The following is a 26,285-nucleotide window of genomic DNA, read 5'->3' as shown; positions in this document are numbered from 1 at the left end:
TCGTAATGAATGTATTTTTTTGCCATCGCTCCCTTTTAACGCTCATTCGTTCGTCTCGTTGGACTAGCCCCTCTGGCTGAGTCTGCCGATTTGTCTCTATCCTGTGAGTGTGTACCGCTAGAGTATAAAACGCGCGGACCCCAAAAAATATCTTATTTTCTTTCAAACCGTAAACCCGTGTGGTTGTACGGCATCGGCATCGTGGACGTAACAAAAGAGGACAAATTAAGGGAAAGGCAAAGTCCCACTCGAACCGTGCAGGTGTGCAGTTCTTCGTAGGTGTATCCGCCAATTGCTTAGCAAGGGTAGCTAGGCCGAGCGCGTTAGTATCAGTGCACCAGTCCACCTAGCCGGCGTTATATAGTTTCGGCCGCCGAAGTGATCGAGTTGGCTGGTAAAGCTGCTCGCGACGATAAGAAAAACCGCATTCAGAACAGAACACATTCGGTTCGGTGGACATCAAGACAACAGGCAGTTGCAGCGAGTGGCGAGTGGCAAACGCAATCGCAAAACGGCATCAAGTAGCAGAAGAAAAAAGTTTGTTCTTTATACAAACTGCTTTGGTGGTAAATCCAGAACAAGGCGGCATCGAGGGCGTTCGAAATGGTTTTTTTCAAAACCACGAGTACTAAGTTTTCTAAATTGGAACCATTCCATAAAACAAGGCGCTTTTCAGGGCCATTAAACCTTCCAAAAAAGAGTTTAGGAAATACAGTTCAATGCTTTCTAAAACAATATACAAAATAATAATAAAACACAAATTGATTTTTTCATAATTTGTTTGCCAGAATATGATGAGTTTGTGAATTTGGCAGTTGTTCTGAGCTTATTGATTTTCACCAATTCTTAAATTACTTCTAGATTGAAAGTACAGTAATTTACACTTATCTCGACATTTAGCTAATTGGACGGACCTGTAATGCGACATATTTAGTTGGACATTTTTGTAAACATAGAGTTCGGGGTCCAAATTATGACCCCACATTGAAAGTCGACACTGTACCACTGTCATCGCAAATGTTCAATTACAGGTTAAAATTACCTCCAATCCGATACTGAGTGGTGTTAATGCGACGTGCCATTGAATGTAATTTACTGTACAATATGTCACAAGCTGGATGGGAAGAAATTTTCCAACTGTGAAAGCTGTGGCGAGTGGCAAACGCAATAGCTAAACAGGAAGGTTTAACCGAACAAGATAGGAATATCGAGTGATAACAAAAACACAACACCAAAAGTTCTTTTCAGAACCATCAACATGTTCAAAAAGAGTAAACAGTAAACTAATCCATTTTTCAGGTAGATAGGTAGGTATTCACGTAGGAGAAGAAAATAAAACAATAAATTTAAAATATATATTTAACAAAAGCTGTCCCCTTTGTATAGTCCTACGTCACTCCGGTTATGTCCCCGACATTACCCACCCGTTTTTTTTCTTTTTCCTTTCCAATCGTGCTTCATTCTATTTCACTGCTGCTCTGGTTGCCCGTTTTGGTCGGTACGATTTGAGGAGCACAAAATGGACCAATCAAAAATGGGCACATAGTGCATTTTGACAATGCTTGATATTTCACAATTATTCAATTATTTATCTCAAGAAAAATTAAATGTTATTCGTTATGATAGATGCGTAGATATATTTCCTATCAATTGATGCAAAAACCTTTGCGATCTATTGAGAAATGCTCAAGTTATAAGCGTTTCAAATCTTGCATTTTTTCCTACTTGTTCAGTGCCTAGATTTCCATTTCACCCCCTACATCTTCCGGTTAGATGTAGTCCTACGTCAATAATTGAATAATTGTGAAATATCAAGCATTGTCCAAATGCACTATGTGCCCATTTTTGATTGGTCCATTTTGTGCTCCTCAAATCGTACCGACCAAAACGGGCAACCAGAGCAGCAGCGAAATAGAATGAAGCACGATTGGAAAGGAAAAAGAAATAAAATGAGGGAAACATTGGTCGCAGTCTCACACATGCGTAATTCTCGAGCCAGCCAGTCAGCTTAAAAATCCCCGCTCCGCTGCCGTAACGAACATTCTTTGTGTGGACACCGACTGGACAACATCGTTGCTGGACGAGCTGGACGGCGAGGGATCGAGTGCCTTTCTCAAGGCAAGAGGGCGGAGGTGGTAGCGCTGGAGTAGAGTAGAGTAGAGTTTTCAAAGGGCCTTCCTCAAGGCTAGAGACGAATGAACTGCAAAAGTTTCAAGTCTCTATAATACAATACCTTCCTTCCTTCCGTAACGATCATTCTCATCCAAACCGTACACCACATCGGTTCGCATCACAACACATCAACAAACCAACCCTAGCAACCATGTCTGGACATGGAAATGAAGGGAAAGGCAAAATACCGCTCGAATCGTGTTGATCTGGAGTTCCCCGCAAGGGTAGCTAGGCCGAGCGCGTTAGTACCAGTGTACCAGTCCACCTAGCCGGCGTTATATAGTTTCGGCCGCCGAAGTGATCGAGTTAGCTGGCAAAGCTGCTCGCGACGAAAAGAAAACCCGCATTCGGAACAGAACACATTCGGTTCGGTGGACATCAAGACAACAGGCAGTTTCAGTGGGTGGCGAGTGGCAAACGCAATCGCAAAACGGCATCAGGTAGCAGAAGAAAAAAGTTTGTTCTTTACACAAACTGCTTTGGTGGCAAATCCAGAACGAGGCGGCATCGAGGGCGTTCGAAATGGTTTTTATCAAAACCACGAGTACTAACTTTTCTAAATTGGAACCATTCCATAAAACAAGGCGCTTTTCAGGGCCATTAAACCTTCCAAAAAAGAGTTTAGGATGCTTTAATGCTTTCTAAAACAATATCCAAAATAATAATAAAACACAAATTGATTTTTTCATAATTTTTTTGCCAGGATATTATGAGTATGAGAATTTGGCAGTTGTGCTGAGCTTATTGATGGTTGGGGACTTTCCCGATTATTCGATTTTCACCAATTCTTAAATTGCTTCTAGATTGAAAGTACAGTAATTTATATTTAGCTCGACATTTAGCTAATTGGATGGATCTGTAATGCGACATTTTTGTAAACATAGAGTTCGGGGTCCAAATTATGACCCACATTGAAAGTCGACACTGTACCACTGTCATCGCAAATGTTAAATTACAGGTTAAAATCGCCTCCAATGCGACACTGAGTGTTTCTCTGGCACGTCGCATTAAATGTAATTTACTGAACAACATGTCACATGCTACATGCTACCGCAAGGCTCCTGCCTAAGCCCCCTCTTGTACAGTTTTTACGTCAATGTTATGGATGATTGTCTAACTAGAGACTGCACGCTGAGACAACTTGCAGACGATGGAGTTATTTCCATCACGGGTACTAATCCCGTCGTTCTGCAAAAGTCGTTGCAAGATACCCTGAACAATCTGTTCACGTGGGCCCTCAAGCTGGGTATCGAATTCTCTACGGAGAAAACTGAAATGGTCGTTTTTTCTAGGAAGCACGAACCCGCCCAATTCCAGCTTTACCTATCCGGCAAAACGATCCAACACTCTTTGTTTTTCAAATACCTGGGTGTATATTTTGATTCTAAATGTACCTGGGGGAGACACATTGCGTATTTGAAACAGAAATGCCAGCAAAGAATCAATTTTCTCCAAACAATTACCGGAACATGGTGGGGTGCCCATCCAGGAGACCTCATTCAGTTGTACAAAACAACGATATTGTCAGTGTTAGAATATGGCAGTTTTTGCTTCCGATCAGCTGCCAGGATTCATATTCTCAAGCTGGAGAGAATACAATATCGTTGCTTGCGTATAGCAATGGGGTGTTTGCATTCGACACATACGATGAGTCTCGAAGTCTTGGCAGGAGTACTCCCGCTTACTCTTCGGTTCACAGAATTATCCTACAGATTTCTCATCCGTTGCAAGATCATGAATCTATTGGTGATTGATAACTTCGAAAATCTACTACAACTGACTCCTCAGTCAAGTTTTATGTCTTTATACCATTAGTACCTTACCCACGACGTGCACCCTTCACCAGGCATCTCCAACCAAGTTTGCTCCCCATACTTCTGTAATTCCTCTGTCATTTTTGATCTGTCCATGCGACAAAAAATCCATGGAATCCCAGATCACCTACGCTCCGATTCTATTCCGCGGATATTTTCGGCTGAATATGGGAAAGTTAGATCTGATAAAATGTTCTTTACTGACGGTTCATTCATAAACGGGTCCACTGGCTTCGGCATCTTCAATGAAAATTCCAGTGCCTCTTTCAAACTCAAAGATCCTTGTTCCGTGTATGTCGCAGAAATGGGTGCGATATACTATGCTCTAGGGATCATTGAAACGTTGCCCATCGACCATTATTTTATTTTTTCAGACAGTCTCAGCTCAATAGAGGCAATCCGCTCAATGAAAGTTGATAAACGCTCATCTTATTTCCTAACAAGAATAAGACATCTATTGAGTGTTTTGGTCGAAAAATTATTCAAGATTATTTTAGCATGGGTTCCCTCTCATTGCTCGATTCCGGGGAATGAGAAAGAGGACTCGCTAGCTAAGGTGGGCGCTTCAGAAGGCACACTTTTGACGTAGGACTACGTCTTTCATTTCTATACCGGGGTGTAAAATCAAAGTTTCGAAAACGAAAGCGTTACGCCGGAGACCGAGATTTTGAGCGTTAATAGCTCCTAAACAACTGAACGAAATGGTATGATAAACACTTCATTCGAACGATAAAATGTCTACGCGTTCTATACTTGTTACTTTTTGATCCAAAAACTTGTTTCAATAGTCTTAAAATTGCTTTCAAAACAGGCTATTGAAATCACCAATCGGTATATAAGAGAGCGCCACTCGGAAATCCACTCAGTTCTAATTGAACAGCGATTGGAGCATGTTGTTGCTGTTGTGGTGAAGCTCTTCGTTTATCATGAAAGCGCGGATGAACGGTGTCACCAAGAGCCTGTTTGTGGGCCCTAGGCCAGAAGGGAATCCACCAGGAGGAGAGTGATGCCAAAAACAGTTCCCCGGGAAGACATCGCTACACACACATACACGCGCGGAATTCTTTCCGTTTGGATGCCATTCAGCATCGAGAAAGTTCCGGAAAGATCTAATCATTTCTGGAAAATAATCTGCCAGTTCCCCTATGAATTTAAAAATACATTCATGTGAAAGAGTTTATTTGAATGTTTTCTATCCATGTAACACTGTGACCAAATATGTTTCAATCAAGTGCTATTAACAGATGGTTATCGAGTTAGCATTAACCACTGGTGGGCTTCCAGTATCGAGGAAAATGTGGAAATATCTAATCGTTACTGAAAATAATCTGCCAGTTCCTCTAGGAATTTAAAAATACATTCATGTGAAAGAGTTTATTTGAATTTTTTCTATCCATGTAACACTGTGACCAAATATGTTTCAATCAAGTGTTATTAACAGGTGGTTATCGAATTAGTATTAACCACTGGTGGGCTTCCATTATCGAGGAAAATGTGGAAATATCTAATCGTTACTGAAAATAATCTGCCAGTTCCTCTGGGAATTTAAAAATACATTCATGTGAAAGAGTTTATTTGAATGTTTTCTATCCATGTAACACTGTGACCAAATATGTTTCAATCAAGTGCTATTAACAGGTGGTTATCGAATTAGTATTAACCACTAGTGGGCTTCCAGTATCGCGAAAATGTGGAAATATCTAATCGTTACTGAAAAAAATCTGCCAGTTCCTCTGGGAATTTAAAAATACATTCATGTGAAAGAGTTTATTTGAATGTTTTCTATCCATGTAACACTGTGACCAAATATGTTTCAATCAAGTGCTATTAACAGATGGTTATCGAATTAGCATTAACCACTGGTGGGCTTCCAGTATCGAGGAAAATGTGGAAATATCTAATCGTTACTGAAAATAATCTGCCAGTTCCTCTGGGAATTTAAAAATACATTCATGTGAAAGAGTTTATTTGAATTTTTTCTATCCATGTAACACTGTGACCAAATATGTTTCAATCAAGTGTTATTAACAGGTGGTTATCGAATTAGTATTAACCACTGGTGGGCTTCCATTATCGAGGAAAATGTGGAAATATCTAATCGTTACTGAAAATAATCTGCCAGTTCCTCTGGGAATTTAAAAATACATTCATGTGAAAGAGTTTATTTGAATGTTTTCTATCCATGTAACACTGTGACCAAATATGTTTCAATCAAGTGCTATTAACAGATGGTTATCGAGTTAGCATTAACCACTGGTGGGCTTCCAGTATCGAGAAAATGTGGAAATATCTAATCGTTACTGAAAATAATCTGCCAATTCATCTGGGAATTTAAAAATACATTCATGTGAAAGAGTTTATTTTAATGTTTTCTAACCATATAACACAGCGATCAAATACATTTGATTTTGTAATTTTTCAACCAAGTGTAATTAGCAGGAAAGCTTCTGAAGATTATCCTTCCCCATCAGTAGGATATTTCCGTATCCAATATTGTATGCGTACGCAATCGATTATTGCTCAGTCGCCGAAAGTTTAGAGCTCAGAGAGTTCATTCCCCTCTAGTTTGCCTTCCAAATTGCCATCGTAAACCACACCTTCTCTCGATTCAATCACACACAAAAAGCATACTTAAGCGATATTCTGGTGGTGAGACACATTCATTTTTCGTGAGGACATCGACAAGACAACATCGTTGCCTAACGTGCTGGAGGAGATGGACGGCGAAGGATCGACACATACACGCGCAGAATTCTTGCTGTTTGGATACCATTCCGCATCGAGAAAGTTCCGGAAATATCTAATCATTGCTGAAAAATAATATGCCAGGTGGTTATCGAGTTAGTATTAACCACTGGTGGGCTTCCAGTATCGAGGAAAATGTGGAAATATCTAATCGTTGCTGGAAAACTAATCTGCCAGTTTCCCTTGGAATTGAAAATTACATTCAAGCGAAAGAGTTTATTTTAATGTTTTCTATCCATAAAATATCCATATAATACATTTGGGTTTGTAATTTGTCAATCAAGTACAGTTAGCAGGAAAGCTTCTGAAGATTATTCTTCAGAACAAGGTTTTTCGTATCCTATATTGGATGCATAGAACCTTGTGCCTCCAACGTAACGCTCTCGTTTTCGAAGTCCCCCAAATATTCATTTATTCATTCATTCAGAATGAATTTAGATTCAACTTCAAACAAATGATCTCTAAATCAACGATAGTCCTACGTCACCCTTGCGGTTATACCATAGATATAACCCACTTCCTGTTTTTGAAAGGCAAATTGCCTATAATGAATTTTTTCACATTCCTCGTCAGAACACACTCGTTAGTTGGCAGCGCATGTGGAGTGGAGATGAGTTCGGTCGTTGGTTACACACGATTATCCCTAAGGTCTCGACGAGTGCATGGTTCAAGGGATTGAATGTAGGTCGTGATTTCATTCGCGTGATATCTCGGCTTATGTCCAATCACTACAACCTAAACGCGCATCTCTATCGCATTGGGCTCGCAGCAAACAATCTTTGTGATTGTGGCGATGGCTACCACGACATCGAGCATGTTGTCTGGTCGTGTATCCGGTTCCATGCTGCTCGCTCTCAGCTCTCTAGAGCACTGAGAGCACAAGGCAGACAATCGGATATCCCCGTCCGGGATATCTTAGGTAGCCGTGATCCTGATCTTCTGCTTGATCTATACCTGTTCCTCAGAAACGCCGATGTCAACGTTTAATGATGTTTCCTTCGTTGTGTCCCTGTTTCATATCCCTCCTATCCGATCTATAAACTTTTACTTAGTCGCGGCAATACATACACACACTCTTTACAGATACACGGGCCAAAGGTTGTGCAGTCCACTGATGATTCAACAAGAGCCAAAGGTTGTACCGCTCATGACAACTCTACACGAGCTGATTATTGCGCCGGCTAGTGACCATTCTATCCTGGATTCCTCGAGTCGAGAAGACGCACCACGCTAGATATGGGGTACATACTAGGGGGGCGTTGCTGATTAATGGTCAGCTGAATCCCAATAGGAAGTATCCCGTGTCGGGCACACGTACAGAGCATTGGCGACAGCAACATCCCAATTACGAGAACACTTGTAATACTAACCTCGAGCCGACCGCGAGTAATCGGTTACATATTACTAACATAGATAATAAGAAAAACTGTCAAAATATTGAACTCCGGCCCCGTTAGGCTAACGCCATGTGAGCCTTGATAAAAATATATATTTTGGAAAAAAAAAAAAAAACGGGTGGGTAATGTCGGGGACATAACCGGAGTGACGTAGGACTATACAAAGGGGACAGCTTTTGTTAAATATATATTTTAAATTTATTGTTTTATTTTCTTCTCCTACGTGAATACCTACCTATCTACCTGAAAAATGGATTAGTTTACTGTTTACTCTTTTTGAACATGTTGATGGTTCTGAAAAGAACTTTTGGTGTTGTGTTTTTGTTATCACTCGATATTCCTATCTTGTTCGGTTAAACCTTCCTGTTTAGCTATTGCGTTTGCCACTCGCCACAGCTTTCACAGTTGGAAAATTTCTTCCCATCCAGCTTGTGACATATTGTACAGTAAATTACATTCAATGGCACGTCGCATTAACACCACTCAGTATCGGATTGGAGGTAATTTTAACCTGTAATTGAACATTTGCGATGACAGTGGTACAGTGTCGACTTTCAATGTGGGGTCATAATTTGGACCCCGAACTCTATGTTTACAAAAATGTCCAACTAAATATGTCGCATTACAGGTCCGTCCAATTAGCTAAATGTCGAGATAAGTGTAAATTACTGTACTTTCAATCTAGAAGTAATTTAAGAATTGGTGAAAATCAATAAGCTCAGAACAACTGCCAAATTCACAAACTCATCATATTCTGGCAAACAAATTATGAAAAAATCAATTTGTGTTTTATTATTATTTTGTATATTGTTTTAGAAAGCATTGAACTGTATTTCCTAAACTCTTTTTTGGAAGGTTTAATGGCCCTGAAAAGCGCCTTGTTTTATGGAATGGTTCCAATTTAGAAAACTTAGTACTCGTGGTTTTGAAAAAAACCATTTCGAACGCCCTCGATGCCGCCTTGTTCTGGATTTACCACCAAAGCAGTTTGTATAAAGAACAAACTTTTTTCTTCTGCTACTTGATGCCGTTTTGCGATTGCGTTTGCCACTCGCCACTCGCTGCAACTGCCTGTTGTCTTGATGTCCACCGAACCGAATGTGTTCTGTTCTGAATGCGGTTTTTCTTATCGTCGCGAGCAGCTTTACCAGCCAACTCGATCACTTCGGCGGCCGAAACTATATAACGCCGGCTAGGTGGACTGGTGCACTGATACTAACGCGCTCGGCCTAGCTACCCTTGCTAAGCAATTGGCGGATACACCTACGAAGAACTGCACACCTGCACGGTTCGAGTGGGACTTTGCCTTTCCCTTAATTTGTCCTCTTTTGTTACGTCCACGATGCCGATGCCGTACAACCACACGGGTTTACGGTTTGAAAGAAAATAAGATATTTTTTGGGGTCCGCGCGTTTTATACTCTAGCGGTACACACTCACAGGATAGAGACAAATCGGCAGACTCAGCCAGAGGGGCTAGTCCAACGAGACGAACGAATGAGCGTTAAAAGGGAGCGATGGCAAAAAAATACATTCATTACGATTTGTTCGCTCGTTGGATTCACATGCAGGCTAAAAAGGGTACTTTTCAAGATCACAAAATTATCTTCAATCTAAAGAGTTTATTGTTTTGTTATCACTCGATATCCCCATCTTGTTCGGCTAAACCTTTCTGTTTAGCGATTGCATTTGCCACTCGCCACAGCTTTCACAGTTGGAAAATTTCTTCCCATCCAGCTTGTGACATAATTTACAGTAAATTACATTCAATGGCACGTCGCATTACCACCACTCAGTATCGGATTGGAGGTAATTTTAACCTGTAATTGAACATTTGCGATGACAGTGGTACAGTGTCGACTTTCAATGTGGGGTCATAATTTGGATCTCTATGTTTACAAAAATGTCCATCTAAATAAGTCGCATTACATGTCCGTCCAATTAGCTAAATGTCGAACTAATAGTAAATTACTGTACTTTCAATAATCAGGAAAGTCCCCAACTATCAATAAGCTCAGAACAACTGCCAAATTCACATACTCATCAGATACTGGCAAACAAATTATGAAAAAATCAATTTGTCTTTTATTATTATTTTGTATATTGTTTTAGAAAGCATTGAACTGTATTTCCTAAACTCTTTTTTGAAAGGTTTAATGGCCCTGAAAAGCGCCTTGTTTTATGGAATGGTTCCAATTTAGAAAACTTAGTACTCGTGGTTTTGAAAAAAACCATTTCGAACGCCCTTGATGCCGCCTTGTTCTGGATTTGCCACCAAAGCAGTTTGTATAAAGAACAAACTTTTTTCTTCTGCTACCTGATGCCGTTTTGCGATTGCGTTTGCCACTCGCCACTCGCTGCAACTCCCTGTTGTCTTGATGTCCACCGAACCGAATGTGTTCTGTTCCGAATGCGGGTTTTCTTATCGTCGCGAGCAGATTTGCCAGCTAACTCGATCACTTCGGTGGCTGAAACTATATAACGCCGGCTAGGTGGACTGGTACACTGGTACTAACGCGCTCGGCCTAACTACCCTTGCGGGGAACTCCAGATCAACACGGTTCGAGCGGGATTTTGCCTTTCCCTTCATTTTTCCTCCTTTACCATGTCCAGACATGGCTGCTTGGGTTGGTTTGTTGATGTGTTGTGATGCGAACCGATGTGGTGTACGGTTTGAATGAGAATGATCGTTACGGCAGCGGAGCAGGGATTTTTAAGCTGACTGGCTGGCTCGAGAATTACGCATGTGTGAGACTGCGACCAATGTTTCGTTCATTTATTTCTTTTTCCTTTCCAATCGTGCTTCATTCTATTTCGCTGCTGCTCTGGTTGCCCGTTTTGGTCGGTACGATTTGAGGAGCACAAAATAGACCAATCAAAAATGGGCACATAGTGCATTTTGACAATGCTTGATATTTCACAATTATTCAATTATTTATCTCAAGAAAAATGAAATGTTATTCGTTATGATAGATGCGTAAATATATTTCCTATCAATTGATGCAAAAACCTTTGCGATCTATTGAGAAATGCTCGAGTTATAAGCGTTCCAAATCTTGCATTTTTTCCTACTTGTTCAGTGCCTAGATTTCCATTTCACCCCCTATATCTTCCGGTTAGACGTAGTCCTACGTCAAAACATGTCACAAGCTGGATGGGAAGAAATTTTCCAACTGTGAAAGCTGTGGCGAGTGGCAAACGCAATAGCTAAACAGGAAGTTTTAACCGAACAAGATGGGGATATCGAGTGATAACAAAAACACAACACCAAAGGATCTTTTCAGAACCATCAACATGTTCATAAAGAGTAAACAGTAAACTAATCCATTTTTCAGGTAGATAGGTAGGTATTCAAGTAGGAGAAGAAAATAAAACAATATATAAAAAATATATATTTAACAAAAGCTGTCCCCTTTGTATAGTCCTACGTCACTCCGGTTATGTCCCCGACATTACCCACCCGTCTTTTTTCTGCTACGAACGAAGGACAACATAGACAAACTGTAGCGCGCCAAGCAGCTGCTATAGTAACAATGTGGATAAACCAACATCAGCGCATTGAACAAACCATGATCAGAATTGAGTTCATCTAGATGCATTAATTACATGATTTAAATATATAAGTCTGATCCAAATAGTGTGCAAGCATGATGTTTACAATATGATAAGAGTACCGGTAAATTTATTCGTTTTTGACGTGGGACTACGTCTAACCAGAGTATATGGGGGGTAAAATGAAAACCTAAACACAGAACAGAAATGAAAGATTCCGAATGCTTATAACTCAAACATTTCTTACTGGATCGAAAAGATGTTTGCATCAATTGATAGGAAATATTTCTACGCTTCTATCGCAATTAATAAAATGTTATTTTTCATTAGATAAACAATTGAATAACTGTAAAATACCTCGTTTTGATTGGCCCGAGTTACGGTTTCCCCAACACTTTTATCAAAACCAAGCAGCCTAAGGGAAATCGGCATTGCCATTACATGGAAGTATGGGGATTTTTGTTTTCACCGAAATGTGTTCCCTAACACAGACTTCCAAACCAAGCAGCGTAAAAGAAATCGGCATTGCAAATACATGAGAGTTGGGGGTATTTTGTTCCGACTGAAATGTGTTTCCCTAACACAGACTTGAAATCCATGGAGCGTGGGGAAATTGATATTGCAAATACACACGAGTTGGGGGCATTTTCGTTCCGGCTGAAGTATGTTTCCCTAACACATACTTCAGAACCTAGGAGTCTGAGGAAATTGGCTTTGCAAATTCATACAGGTCGGAGGTATTTTTGTTCCAACTGAAATGTGTTTAGCTAATACTGACTTCTAAGCCAAGGTGTCTGGGAAAATCGGCAGTGCAAATACATGTAAGAGGGGGGTGGGTATTTTTGTTCTGACTGAAAGGTGTTTGCCTAACACAGGCTTCAAAACCAAGATGTCTGGGGAAATCGGCTTTGCAAATAAATGCAAACTGCGAGTACTTCTGCACTGGCTTGCCTCTGTGCAGACTAGAATATGTTTCCTCAAATTCGCGGTTCGAGAAGTACGTACACTTGCGAAATGCAAACTTCAGAGGGAAATGGAAAATAAAATAATCGTTTGATAATTCTTCCGTTCACATCTTTTGTCCTAGGCATCATACCAAACGTGGCAGGATTGTCATTAAATTTACAATCAAAAATCATTACAAACAAATGATTGCTAAGCTAAGGTAGTCCCATGTCAGTTTCGCGGTTATATCTTTGATATAACCCAACAATTTTTTTCAAAAATTAATGATTTATTCTGCAAAAATGGTTACAAATTTAATAGTCAACGTATTGCCCATCACTAGTCATAACTTTTTCCCATCTTTCTGGCAATTCCGTGAATATTCCGCGCGGCCGTCGGTGGTGATGTATGGCCGGGGTATCCATACGTTGTCCGACGTTTAGGATTGTCGTAATGGACCTACTTTTCATCGCCAGTAACGATTCAATGCAAAAAAACCTTTTCTTCTATGCCGTTAGAGCAGTCGTTCGCACGTGAAAAAAGGCGTTCGATGTCTCGTGGCTTCAATTCATACGGCACATGTTTATGTTGTTTACGCTTCAACTTTTTGATATATACTGAAAAAGACGTGCAATGACAGTAGCTTTCCAACGAATGTCTTGAAATTTAATTCACTGGAATAATAATCAAGTTACGCCATCTGTTGTAAAACCGAAGAAACACACCGGTACACCTAATATATAAGTGTTATAATCCAAGAAAAGGTGTAAGGGGGGTGCTGCACGGGCCTGTAAAATCGCCGACTTTTGCGCCAGAGGATCGATGTCCTCTGTCGGGATTCGGATTAATGGATGCCCGGACAAGCGTGTACTGTAGGCCTCGCTACATTTTTGCTTCCCCAACACTTTAAAAAAAAATCTTCACGAAATCCGAAAGGTCCTTTTTCCAATTTTGAAACCGATCTTTTCTTTCAAACTAAAGAGGAAAAAATCTAATTTTCCTAATTTTAGACTACTAAAACTTTAATTAAAAATAATCCAAACTTTTCCAGAAATTTTCTGAATGTTCGTTTCTTATTTGTTTTTTTTTTTGTCAAACACCTAACTCTTAATTCCCAACTATTTCGAATATTTCTTGTGACGTCACTGTTCACTTTATATGTTTTCCTAACTATGTTTTCCTACTAATACAATTTTAGTCCCTACTAATTGTGTAATGTGTTGACGAAAATATAACTTGGTGATAGTCTCCGTTCATATATGTTTATGGTTTTGGGGTTCTCACTCTCGTAAATTTCTTTACCGGTATAGGCTCACCCATGCAGCCATGCAGCGGTGGGGTTTTCAATAGGTGGAGCAGCGTGGGGTTTCACATCGGTCATACACCGAACCTCTCACCGACGTGAGTTCCGGCAAATCTCGCTGGGGTTGGTGAACTTCCTCGTCCTGAGCAAACAGTGCAGAAGTTAGGTCGCGCACACACGGGGTCGAGCTTCCCTCTCGATGACCAACGCGGTCCAGAATGGTCTACAATGGTACGCAACCACGAGGCGGTAGACCACTCCGGGGGATTTGCCGATGCACCGATTTCTCAGGCGATGGCTGATCGCCGGAACGCCAAATCCAATCTGGACAATGATACGGACTCCGATACGGAGCCACCAAGGCTGCCTTTAGTTAATAAAAAAATTCCACATGAACACCAATTTTTGTTTTGTCATAATTATCTCCGTTTCTACAGGTGCAAAGCACACGGCAGCATTTACTTTCTAAACTATTGTTCGTTTAGTTAATTGTACTACTGTACACAATTATCCTAATGATAAAAAAACAACGAACGAATGCTATTTCTTTGTCGACAACAATAAACTCACTTTTATTGGATTTGAATAATCGCACAACTCACAATTTACTATTTTCTTGATTATTCAAATCACCCCAAAAAATTCTGGAAAAACAAATCAACTTAAAAACTAGAAACAGTCGGAATATTTCTATTGTACCTTTTAGAAAAAATACTTAAAATCACTCTTTTCACTTTTGGCCTGTTTCGCTCGGCGGTTCAGAATGGAAAGAACGATTTCTCAATTCTATTTGATTGCAAAACCTTTCGAATCTTCCAGAATAATTCATTTTATTTCTATCTCTATTTCCGATTTCCGACATTAGTCTCTAAGTATTCTTCAACCTAAATCTTGATCGAGTCTACTAAAAACGTCATCCATCAATCTAATCGTCTGATCCTATTCGTGGTCTGGTATCTATATATAGGCGTAACTCAATTTAAATCTTAATGAAACGACCTACTCGTTTCAAAGGTCTGAATACGTACCAAATAATCATCTGGTTGATTAAAAGTAAGTTCAAATGAGGAGAGCTTTGACACCAATAGAAGGTGGACCTTATAAACATTAAAACATGTGAATCCGTAAAAATATCATATAAAACTACTGTAAATCATGAAAAAGACTATTTTTTATGTTTTGAAACATTTTAATACCTGATTTGACATAGGTGCACATAACTAGTGCATTTAAAAAAGTGGACAAACCATGATCATACTTGTGACTGGACAAACCAACATCATTTACCTAATCCAACCATTGAAAAGTCTCAAGTAATCGGAAATCCCGTGTTCTGATCAGTCGATTCGGAAAAGAAATCATTTCTTTCTTTTGACGTAGGAGTACGTCTTTAATTTCTATACCGGGGTGTAAAATCAAAGTTTCGAAAACGAAAGCGTAAGCCGAAGGCCAAGATTTTGAGCGTTAATAGCTCCTAAACAGCTGAACGAAATGGTATGATTAACACTTCATTCGAAAGATAAAATTTCTACGCGTTATATACTTGTTACTTTTTGATCCAAAAACTTGTTTCAATAGTCTTAAAATTGCTTTCAAAACAGGCTATTGAAATCATCAATCGGTATATAAGCGAGCGCCACTCGGAAATTCACTCAGTTATAATTGCTGTTCAATGTGGAGCAGGTTGTCGCTGTTGTGGTGAAGCTCTTCGTTTATCATGAAAGCGCGGATGAACGGTGTCATCAAGAGCCTGTTTGTGCACCTTAGGCCGAAAGGGAACCCATCAGGAGGAGAGTGATGCCACAAACGGTTCCGCTTGAAACATCGGAGCAGCCAACACACACACATACACGCGCGGAACTATTTTCGTTTGGATGTCATTCAGCATCGAGAAATTTCCGGAAAGATTCAATCGTTGTTGAAAAATAATCTGCCAGTTCCCCTGAGAATTGAAAAATACATTCATGCGAAAAAGTTCATTTTAATGTTTTCTGTCCATGTAACACTGCGACCAAATATTTTTCAATTAAGTGCTATTAACAGGTGGTTATCGAGTTAGCATTAACCACTGGTGGGCTTCGAGTATCGAGGAAAATCGGGAAAGAACTATTCGTTGCTGAAAAACAGGAAGTGGGTTATATCTATGGTATAACCGCAAGGGTGACGTAGGACTATCGTTGATTTAGAGATCATTTGTTTGAAGTTGAATCTGAATTCATTCTGAATGAATGAATATTTGGGGGACTTCGAAAACGAGAGCGTTACGTTTGAGGCACAAGGTTTTATGCATCCAATATTGGATACGGAAATATCCTACTGATGGGGAAGAATAATCTTCAGAAGCTATCCTGTTAATTGCGATTGCTTGAAAAATCACAAAACCAAATGTGTTACATGGATAGAAAACATTAAAATAAACTCTTTCACATGAATGCAATTTTAAATTCCCAGAGGAACTGGCAGATTATTTTCCGGATCTTTCTCGAGGCGAGGAATCAAGTGATCGAGGGATTCATTACCTTGCCTGACATGACCTGAAAGACATGCAGTTTGTTTGGCACTGTGAGGGAGAGCAGAAAAGCCAGGAGGCAGGAGGCAGGAGGAGAAGAGAAGGTGACCAAGAGAGTATCAGCATCGAAAAACGGTTCCCCGGGAAGACATCGAAGCAGCCGCCACACACACATACACGCACGGATTTTTTTCCGTTTGGATGCCATTCAGCATCGAGAAGAATCCGGAAAGAAGTGACCGTTGCTGAAAAATAATCTGTCAGTTCCCCTTGGAATTGCAAATTACATTCAAGCGAAAGAGTTTATTTTAACGTTTTCTATCCATATAATACTGCGACCAAATACAATTGATTTTGTGGTTTTTCAATCAAGTGCAATTAACAGGTGGTTATCGAGTTAGCATTATCCACTGGTGGTGGACTTCGAGAAGAATCCGGAAAGATATCGCTGCTGCAAAATAATCTGCCAGTTCCTCTTGGCATTGAAAATAACATGCAAGCGAAAGAGCTCTCGTTTTCGAAGTGCCTCAAATATTCATTTAGTCATTCATTCAGATTCAACTTCAAACAAATGATCACTGAATCAACGATCGTCCTACGTCACCATTGCGGTTATACCATAGATATAACCCACTTCCTGTTTTTTCTCTAGTAGTTACACCATTAATGGACGTTTTATTGCCTACCCACCGTGAACTCAAACGAACTAACTTAGAAAATTATCAGGTATGCTATAAAGGTCCTCTAGTTAGTATTAGTATAATAATACACATTTTTCTTTTGGTCATTGACATGTAACCAGAAACGTTTCAGGTTATATTTCAATGTAGATTGATGCGGTCCTGATATCGGCCAAAAAATGCTATATTCAGATGTTTATAACTTTTGTTGGTCTTTGCGAAACGTACTTTCCACAAACAATTATACCATATTTCTTCAAAACGAATCGCTTTGTTGTTTTTAAACGTTTGAAGTGGAAACTAGTCCATGGTAATCTGGATAAACATTATACGTTTTACACCAAGAAGATAATAAAAAAATCATGCTTAAAAACATGTATCGTACTCATTTTTTATCCAATACAGCTATAGGAACGTCCAGTACATTGATCAATCTCCTAATTGAATTATCTATATCTTCGAAATCGTGGGAATGTGCAAAATGTATGGAGTATGAAAATGTTGAAAGAGAATTTATTAAATAAAACTTCTCCCATGGAAAAATAATCGAATGGAAGCATGACTATAGTTTCGGGTTCGATCCCATTACAGTCTTTCGTCTTCTTCTTCTTCAATGGCACTAACGTTCCTAGAGGAACTTCGCCGTCTCAACGTAGTATTACTTGCGTCATTTTTATTAGTACTTAGTTAAGATTTCTATGCCAAATAACACGCCTTGAATGCATTCTGAGTGGCAAGTTCTAGAATACGCGTGATCATAGTGCAAGTCGGAGGAAATTTCTTTGACGAAAAATTCCCCCGACCAGAACGGGAATCGAACCCGAACACCCGGCATGTTAGTTATGACGCTAACCACTCGGCCACGGGTGCACTAGTCTTTCGTCGAAGAATGTTAATCCGACTAGTATCAGCATAAGCGTACCCTCGACTGTGTCACTCGAAATATATTGTAGATGTAAAAATCTCAACCTATTATTAACCAATAGTGGTACAAATAATTCAACGTCAAAAAGGCAAAGCTCCTCAAGCAACGAGAGTCCCATTTGAAAAAAAGGGTACAAACATAAATAATAAAAAAAGAACGATTCATTTGATTGGTTAGCACAAAACTCGTAGTAATTATGAATCGATCATTTTCTTCCATTTCATTTTTAATTTGAATTATGAAGTACTATGTTTTTTTCTAAATAATCCTTCAATCAGCATTCATTATAAATTACTCACCACATGGAATATCCTTGTTAACAATAGTCATCACAGTCATGTTGGTCCTGAAATTTGGGGGAAATCACGTTACACTATGAACTTATACGTGCAATTTGTTGGAAATATAATGTCGAACTGAAAAACGCTCTAAAACATGAAGCCAACTAAGGGAATTATACGAAAATGCAATTAGCAAGTCGAGTAAAAAGCAGGGTATGAACACATACATGACACAATTATTCTTCAAACTGTTCTGCTAGTGAACGATGAAACCACGTAAACGAAATGAAATAATTGCTCATGGAAGTTTAAAATGCCTCTGTGTTTTTTAACAATTAATAATTCTCAACAAAATTTCATTAGAGATAACAATAAACCTAATAGACCACGAATACCAGATTAAAGACGGTATTCGAAATCGGAGGTTTCCGCTCAGATATACTGCTTCCTGTTAACTGCTAAAAGCTAACACCTAAGCTTAATTGTCTTTTGAGAGAGAAATCCACAACCGTGATCAAATATATATTTATGTCCGTACGATAGTTTTGTAGTCTCGCGAAAAACAATATTCATTGTACTTTGGTTCTCTGATTTTAATCAACAAACATAAAACACGTGAGCTAATGTGTGAATGCATACGATATACATATCTCGCTTGTAAGTTCTGATTTCGTTGTTGAAATACAGTCTGTGGTGGCAATGTAGCAGTCGTGCAATCGCCCATACCGAAACCATCAACCTCACGCTCAATTCGTTTCAATCCAAAAATTGTGAAAACTATAAAATTGAGTGACGGAATTCTGATATCAAGCACCACCTGATATCGTGATATAGTGAAATGTTCAGTCTGCCGTTTTTGTCTAGACGTTATATTTTGAGAGCTGATCAATCCCAGTTTCCACTACGTCTTACTACATCTTTTATATTACATAACAACAAAAACTGGTGAACAAATGATGCTATTGCAATGATTAGTTATCGAATTTTGAGAACACAAAGTCTCCTTTTGTTATCGTAAATAATCGCATAAATGATAAATGGAAAAGGTAAAATAGTGCCCAATACATCGTCTTTCATTTTTATAAAGAGATGATTCTACGAAATTGAAAATGAGGCAGGTAACGAAAATTGAGGGATTTCGAATGCATATTATGCAAAATCGTTGTCGTGGTATATATTATACTATAATCCCCCAATGTGAGATTTTTTTTCCTTTTTTGTTTTTTATAAACTGTGAAGAGAGTAACATGTAAATTATCTAACAAATAATCTAGGTAGGATTTTTGGTTTAACACGTTTGTCGACCCGTCACCCAGATATGCGCTGTTGTTGTTAGTTTGTCTTGAAATTGAAAAATTATAAAGGGGTTGTATCTAGGACACGACCGCATTTTCGACGTAGAACTACGCAATTATATTATACAATCCACTTGTTTACCACTTTGAATATTATTTAAGAATGCATCGAAATTTTTGAAATAACTTATTTGTTTTTTTTTATTGTTACTTCTTCAAGCTTCTCAGTTCAAAAGTACATTTTAGGGAAACATATTCCGGTCTGCAACAACAACAAAAAATACCCTCGACTTGCAAAGCGGATTCCTCCAGGCATATTAATTTAGAAGTCTGTGTTAGGGAAACACAGCTCGATGGTAACGAAAAAACCCCAACTTGCATGTTTTGGCAAAGCGGATGCCCCCAGGCACATTGATTTTGAAATCCGTGTTAAGGAAACACAGATCGGTGGGAACAAAAATACCCCTGAATTACATATATATGGCTGTAAAAATAGGTGACTGCACTTCTGAACCTTTCCATATGACATCAGGCGTACATCAAGGAAGTCATCTTGGGCCATTTATTTTTCTTATATATCTCAACGACATCAATACCATTATGGAATGCAAAAAATTATCATATGCAGATGATTTCAAACTGTACCATTTGATTAATGGTGAAGTCGACGCTGTATTTCTTCAGTCACAAATTGACGCTTTTAGAGCTTGGTGTGAAACGAACAGAATGATTCTGAACCCAACCAAATGCTCTGCGATATCCTTTTCTCGTAAACGCTCTGTCGTTCGTTACGACTATAGGATTGAAATATTACTCTAGAGCGGGTTGACTGCGTTAAAGACTTAAGAGTCATGCTCAATTCTAAGCTTACGTTTTGTGAGAGAGAGATTTTATTAATTAAATATCGTATATATTGTATCAAAAGCAACTAAAACACTCGGTTTTGTGTTTCGCTCAACTAAGCAATTCACGGACATTCACTGCATAAAAGCAATTTATTGCGCCTTGGTTCGCTCGATTATTCAGTATGCATCAATTATCTGGTCACCATACTACCAAACAGCGTTCAACGCATTGAGACTGTTCAAGTTTGTCAAGTTTGCCTTACGTAGATTACCTTGGAATAATCCTAATGATCTACCAAGCTATGAGCACCGCTGTAAGCTCATCGGCCTCGATTTATTACATGCTCGCCGTAATATTTCTAAAGCCTGTTTCATATCGGATCTGATATTAGCCCACGTCGATTGCCCTGAACTTCTGCAACTAGTGAATTTTAACATACAACAGCGGAGCCTGCGGTCTCACAACTATCTTCAGATACTGTTTTCTCGTACAAACTACGGCTATAATGAACCGATGTCAAGCATGTGTCGTGAATTCAACCGATGCAGCTCCGTGTTCGATTTTGGTTTGTCGCGCGCAGCACTAAAAAGAAGTTTTAACTTCACGCTTACGAAGAATTCTTGTGTTAGTTTTTAAGTGTATTAGTGTAGTTTAGTCATTAGGGTTATAATTAAACCTGTTGACATAAGCTATAAATAAACAAATATATATTTGCAAAGCGGATTTCCACAGATACATCGATTTTGAAGCCTGTGTTGGGGAAACCGTAGATCGGACCAATCAAAACTTGGCAGTTAGGGCGTTTAGATAACGCTTGGCATTTTACATTTATTCAATTGTTCAGCTCATTAAAAGCAACATTTTATTTATTGTGATAGAAGCGTAGAAATATTTCCTATAAATTGATGCAAACATCTTTCCGGTCTATTAAGAAATGATCGAGTTATAAGCATTCGAAATATGGGTAGGGTTAGCAAACAAATCGGCAGAACAAATGTATGGGAAAAAGGAAACTCTTCCAGTTTTCATGAATTTAAACCGTTCAGAGATTAGCGAATTGTAATGTATAGCAACAAATCTTAGAGAATTTCGGATTCGATTGGTATGCAAATCATGAGAATTCGTCCACAGTGAAAATAGTTATTAACGTTAACTTTATTTCATAAAAACGTGACCTGTTTTCTGATTTGGAACCTTCCCTGAAAGACGTAGTTCTACGTCAAAACTATGGATGGGTTATACCTATAACATACCGCAAGGTTGACGTAGGACTGCCGTTGATAGTAATAATTTGTGTTTTTTCATTCCTCGTCGATTATTTGCAAGTGACGGATACACATTGTCCGTCCTCCGCTACAATATCGAAGCTGGAAAGTTTTTTGTTTCTCCTCCGCCAAAGTGATTTTTGGTTCGTTTTTTTTGACGTGGGACTACGTCTAACCGGAATATATGGAGGGTAAAATGAAAACCTAAACACAGAACATGCAAGAAAAAATGAAAGATTTCGAATGCTTATAGCTCGAACATTTCGTACTGGATAGGAGAGATGTTTGCATCACTTGATAGGGAATATTTCTACGCATCTATCGCAACTAACAAAATGTTGTTTTTCATTAGATAAACAATTGAATAACTGTAAAATATTAGGCGTTATCTAAACGCCCTAACTGCATCGTTTTGATTGGTCCGATTTACGGTTTCCCTAACACAGCCATCAAAACCAAGCAGCCTAGGGGAAATCGGCATTGCAAATTCATACAAATCGGGGGTATTTTTGTTCCGATTGAAATGTGTTTCCCTAACACAGACTTCAAAACCTAGGTTTCTGGGGAAATCGGCTCTGCAAATAAATGCAAACTGCGAGTACTTTTGTCCTCGCTTGCCTTTGTGCAGAGTGGAATATGTCTGTCCTAACATGATCTTCTAAACTTAGGAACCTGGGAAAATCGTGCAGACACTAGAAGCGAATGAACTTCCCAGTTTCAAGCAAATTCGAGATTCGAGAAGTATGTACACTTTTGGGATGTAAACTTCAGAGGGAAATGTAAAATAAAATAATCGTTTGATAATTTTTTTTTTGTCTTTATTGGAAAGATTTTCAGCCTTAGGCTGGTTCATCAAACGTTTGATAATTCTTCCGTACATATATTTTGTTCTAGTCATCATACCAAACGTAAAAGGTCCGTCATTAAATTTACTTGTAACGAAGAACAATCAATCACAATAAATGAATTGACTTTACACGGCATTTGTTCATTTTTTTCACTCACAGAGCAAATATATTGAACTCAATTGAATTTGGAAACTGTTTCATTCAATCAAGAATTTAATCAATACAAACGAATGATTGCTAAGCTAAGGTAGTTCCACGTGAACCTTGCGGTTATATCATAGATATAACCCACTATTTTTTTTTCTTTCGCGTTATTATCAACAGTCCTCGAAGGCACTTGGGTTGTTTTCTTTCGGCCCAAGGTAAAAGCTTAGAGAACTCTTGATATTTCAAGAGATTTGCTGCGTAATTATCCGGGCGTCTCGACACATAAAGAGAGACCGGACAAACTGCGTGTAGAAGCACCGACTTTTGATGTGGCCAACAAGATTGTTGACAACGAAGTTTTTAACAGGGATTATCACATTTACAACTCTTCTCGAGAGGTGGAGATAGAACGCGTAGTTACCGACACGAGTCTGAGTGTCGATGAACTAAAAAAAGCGTCGGGTTCTTTCATAAACTCGATAATTGGAGATCTGGATGAATTTCTTTGAGAATCCTATCTTTAGTTTTTTTTCTTACTGAATAATTAACAATTTGAAAACATTGCAGTTGGTTAAATGAATAAATTTGACATTATTTTTTCACGGAGGCGATCTGGCGTAGTGGTGCGCACCTTTCACGAGTTCAATTCACACACCCGACATTCTTCAAAAAAATGGAAGCAATGTTACGAACCAGCCAAAAGTGTTGAAAGTCACTATAATACAGAAAAAAAATCCTCATCATATAGAGATAAAATTTAGTAAATATCATGTGTAATAAAAAAATATTAATACAAATTACTCATAAGCTATAAAAACATTCAAATCGCAAACCAATCTATCCATAACTACCAAAATATCAAAATACGGTTCAATATTGGTTAGTTAAAGCCTTAAATCTCCGCGTTCGTTGATTTTCAAATGGTTCCTTCGGTTTCGCGTGGTTTGTAACCATAATGATGCCTTTTTCGACAGAGTATAATGATGAAAAATCGCAATATACTGTTTTTCAATGCTTCGTTATAACGAGAACATATGACAACCTTGGTTGAACTGCTGCCTCATCTGTGTTTAAGATAATCAACTTTTCTGGCATTATCACACTGGCTCATTCCATGGAAGTGATATAGTACTGATTTATAATCAATTGAGGAATTTGAAAATTTTGAAGATCTAAAAACATTTTAGTAAAATCCTTGTGAGTGACATATAATAATATAAAATGGTCTTGAAGCTTTTGTGATAATTTTGACAAATGCGAAAACTGTGAATATTCTCTTCTGCTTAAATTTTGTTTTGAAAGTTTTGTCAGAAGGGCCGATATTATTGACATTGTTTCAATCAAATTGAAATCGTCACTCTGCAACTGAAACACAAATTAAAAAAAGCAGAAAATCTTGCTATGCAAGAGACTCTTGGTGGTCAGCGAACTCCAGCGTGTAGAAGTAACCGAGTACAGATTTTTTCGTTTTTCTCTTATAGCTGAGCAAATAATCGAGTGTTCAAAGGATTGCTTCGAAGGATTTTGATAGCACTCATAACCAGTGTTGCCACACGTACAGATTTATCTGGAAAGGTACAGATTGTACAGATTTTTCCGCGTGTGAAATTTTGGTCTTTTTACTTGAAACCACTCATTACAGTATTTGTAAGTATATAAGTATTTGTAGTAAGTAAATATAGACGTAAAATTAGTAAGTAAATATAATATATTGTAGAAAATAAATGAGTATTTGTTTTATACTTCATGATTTTTTTCTACAATAAATATTTTCGTCGGTACAGATTTTTGGTACAGATTTTTTGAAGAAAAAGTACAGATGAGAATGATTTTTTCCCCTTCTGGTACAGATCAAAATGTGGCAGCACTGCTCATAACATATAGTAAAGACAGATGCAATCTAGGGCTCAGATTTTTTGCTACTAAATGCTGTCTGTGAATCACGCAGTGAATGGCCCTTACTTACGCAGTTGTAACTTTGAGTTAGCTGTAAAACCACAATGACGACCAACCATTGATGGTGCACCATCAGTCTCAATGTCCTTCCATGAAATATCTTTTTCGGTAAAAAAAACGATCGATTCTCCTCTGGTATCAGTCAGACATATATGAATATATGTAACAAAAATCATTTCTTGGCACATATTTTCATCTTTAATAGATCGAACATACCCTAACAACAGAGCTTCATTGCTGAGCAATGTAGACTCGTCCAGCTGGAGAGAAAACCTGTTGGTCTATAATAAATTGAATAACATTTTTCCTTCTTCGCGACCCATCTCAAGTTTCCTGAAATAATTAAAACAAATCATGCACACTCATCGTCTTTTTGAGTTTTTAAAATGAACAGCAATCATATTTTCGACTAAGAAATGAGTCATTCTCAGGGTTGCCACATATATAGAATATTCTGTATTTTACAGATTTTTCGCTAAATTTCAGATACAGAATACACAGAATTACAGATTTTCTGCAAAGATACAGAATTTGAAGATATTTTTTTCAAATTCAAATTAAAATGTGAAATTAATTACAGTTCATTTTCTCTGTCTACCTTCTGACTAATAAACTTTGTTTTTTTTTATCGTTGAGTCATGAAGCTTTGTACCTTGATTTATATACATGCTAAACCATATGAAATGTCACCTCACTTCTCCATTCCTGCTAAGGATGATTTTGGGACACTTTTTGATAATTCCACATTCATTAGCGTGTGTTGAGTGAATATTCTCGCTTCACAATGCCGATGAAACAAAGTTCTGGAATCGGTTGGCTTCCACAATGATGGACTCTATATTAAAAGCAAAGAACTATGAAATGGATGAAATTGACAGAAAATTTAAAAAAATCAAATTTCAACAAAACCACACCATACAATTTATTATGAGAAAACTTTTTTTATGATTTATTCTGTTGTATTGATACGACTTAAGCAAACCATAAATAAGAACAATAAATTCAAAATGAATATAAACCTTTCTTTCCATTTTACCGTTAGTTTTTTGATACAGATTTATTCAGAAAATTTTACAGGATCAAATGTGGCAACCCTGGTCATTCTCATAACGATTTACGTAATACAACTTATGGAGCATCTTGAATATTTCAGATAAGAACTTGTTTTATTTTATAGGGGTCGATATTCAGACCCCGTCGACCCCTAAAATCAATTTTCGTTTCTATCGACCCCTGAGAAACCGAAATCGACCCCTGAGAAACCGAAATCGACCCCAGGGGGTCGATATCGACCACTTTGAGAAATCCTGACCTAACATTATAGAAGATATGATCAATGTGCTACAGTGGAACTGCCGTAGTCTAGTGCCTAAACTTTGTGATACATTCGCCCTTCCTGAAACATGGCTTTCTTCTGACTCAGAACTCAACTTCCCCTATTTTAACATTATTCGCCTGGATAGAGATGATTCCTATGGAGGAGTACTTTCAGGGATTAAAAACGTGCTACTCTTTATATAAAATTCCTCCCCCAGCTCTATCAGACGTCGAAATTGTCGCTTGTCAAATAACTGCAAAGAATAAAGAACTTTGCATAGCTTCAGTA

General features: G+C 38.3%; 1 protein-coding gene across 8 annotated transcripts in view; it reads right to left on the bottom strand.

Moving 5' to 3' along the window:
• Positions 1–26,285, bottom strand: part of LOC129777691 (inactivation-no-after-potential D protein) — a 362,102-nt gene that overhangs the window by 301,283 nt on the left and 34,534 nt on the right. For all 8 annotated transcript variants that reach the window (XM_055784115.1, XM_055784119.1, XM_055784117.1 and 5 more), the window contains one exon: positions 18,341–18,387. In XM_055784115.1, coding sequence (XP_055640090.1) covers positions 18,341–18,387 — 47 coding nt within the window. The remainder of the gene's footprint in view (positions 1–18,340; positions 18,388–26,285) is intronic.

This window comes from Toxorhynchites rutilus, chromosome 3, assembly GCF_029784135.1.
Source record: "Toxorhynchites rutilus septentrionalis strain SRP chromosome 3, ASM2978413v1, whole genome shotgun sequence".
NCBI lineage: Eukaryota > Metazoa > Arthropoda > Insecta > Diptera > Culicidae > Toxorhynchites > Toxorhynchites rutilus.
The sequence above is the reverse complement of the archived record's forward strand: the minus strand, read 5'-3'. Positions and strand labels throughout refer to the sequence as shown.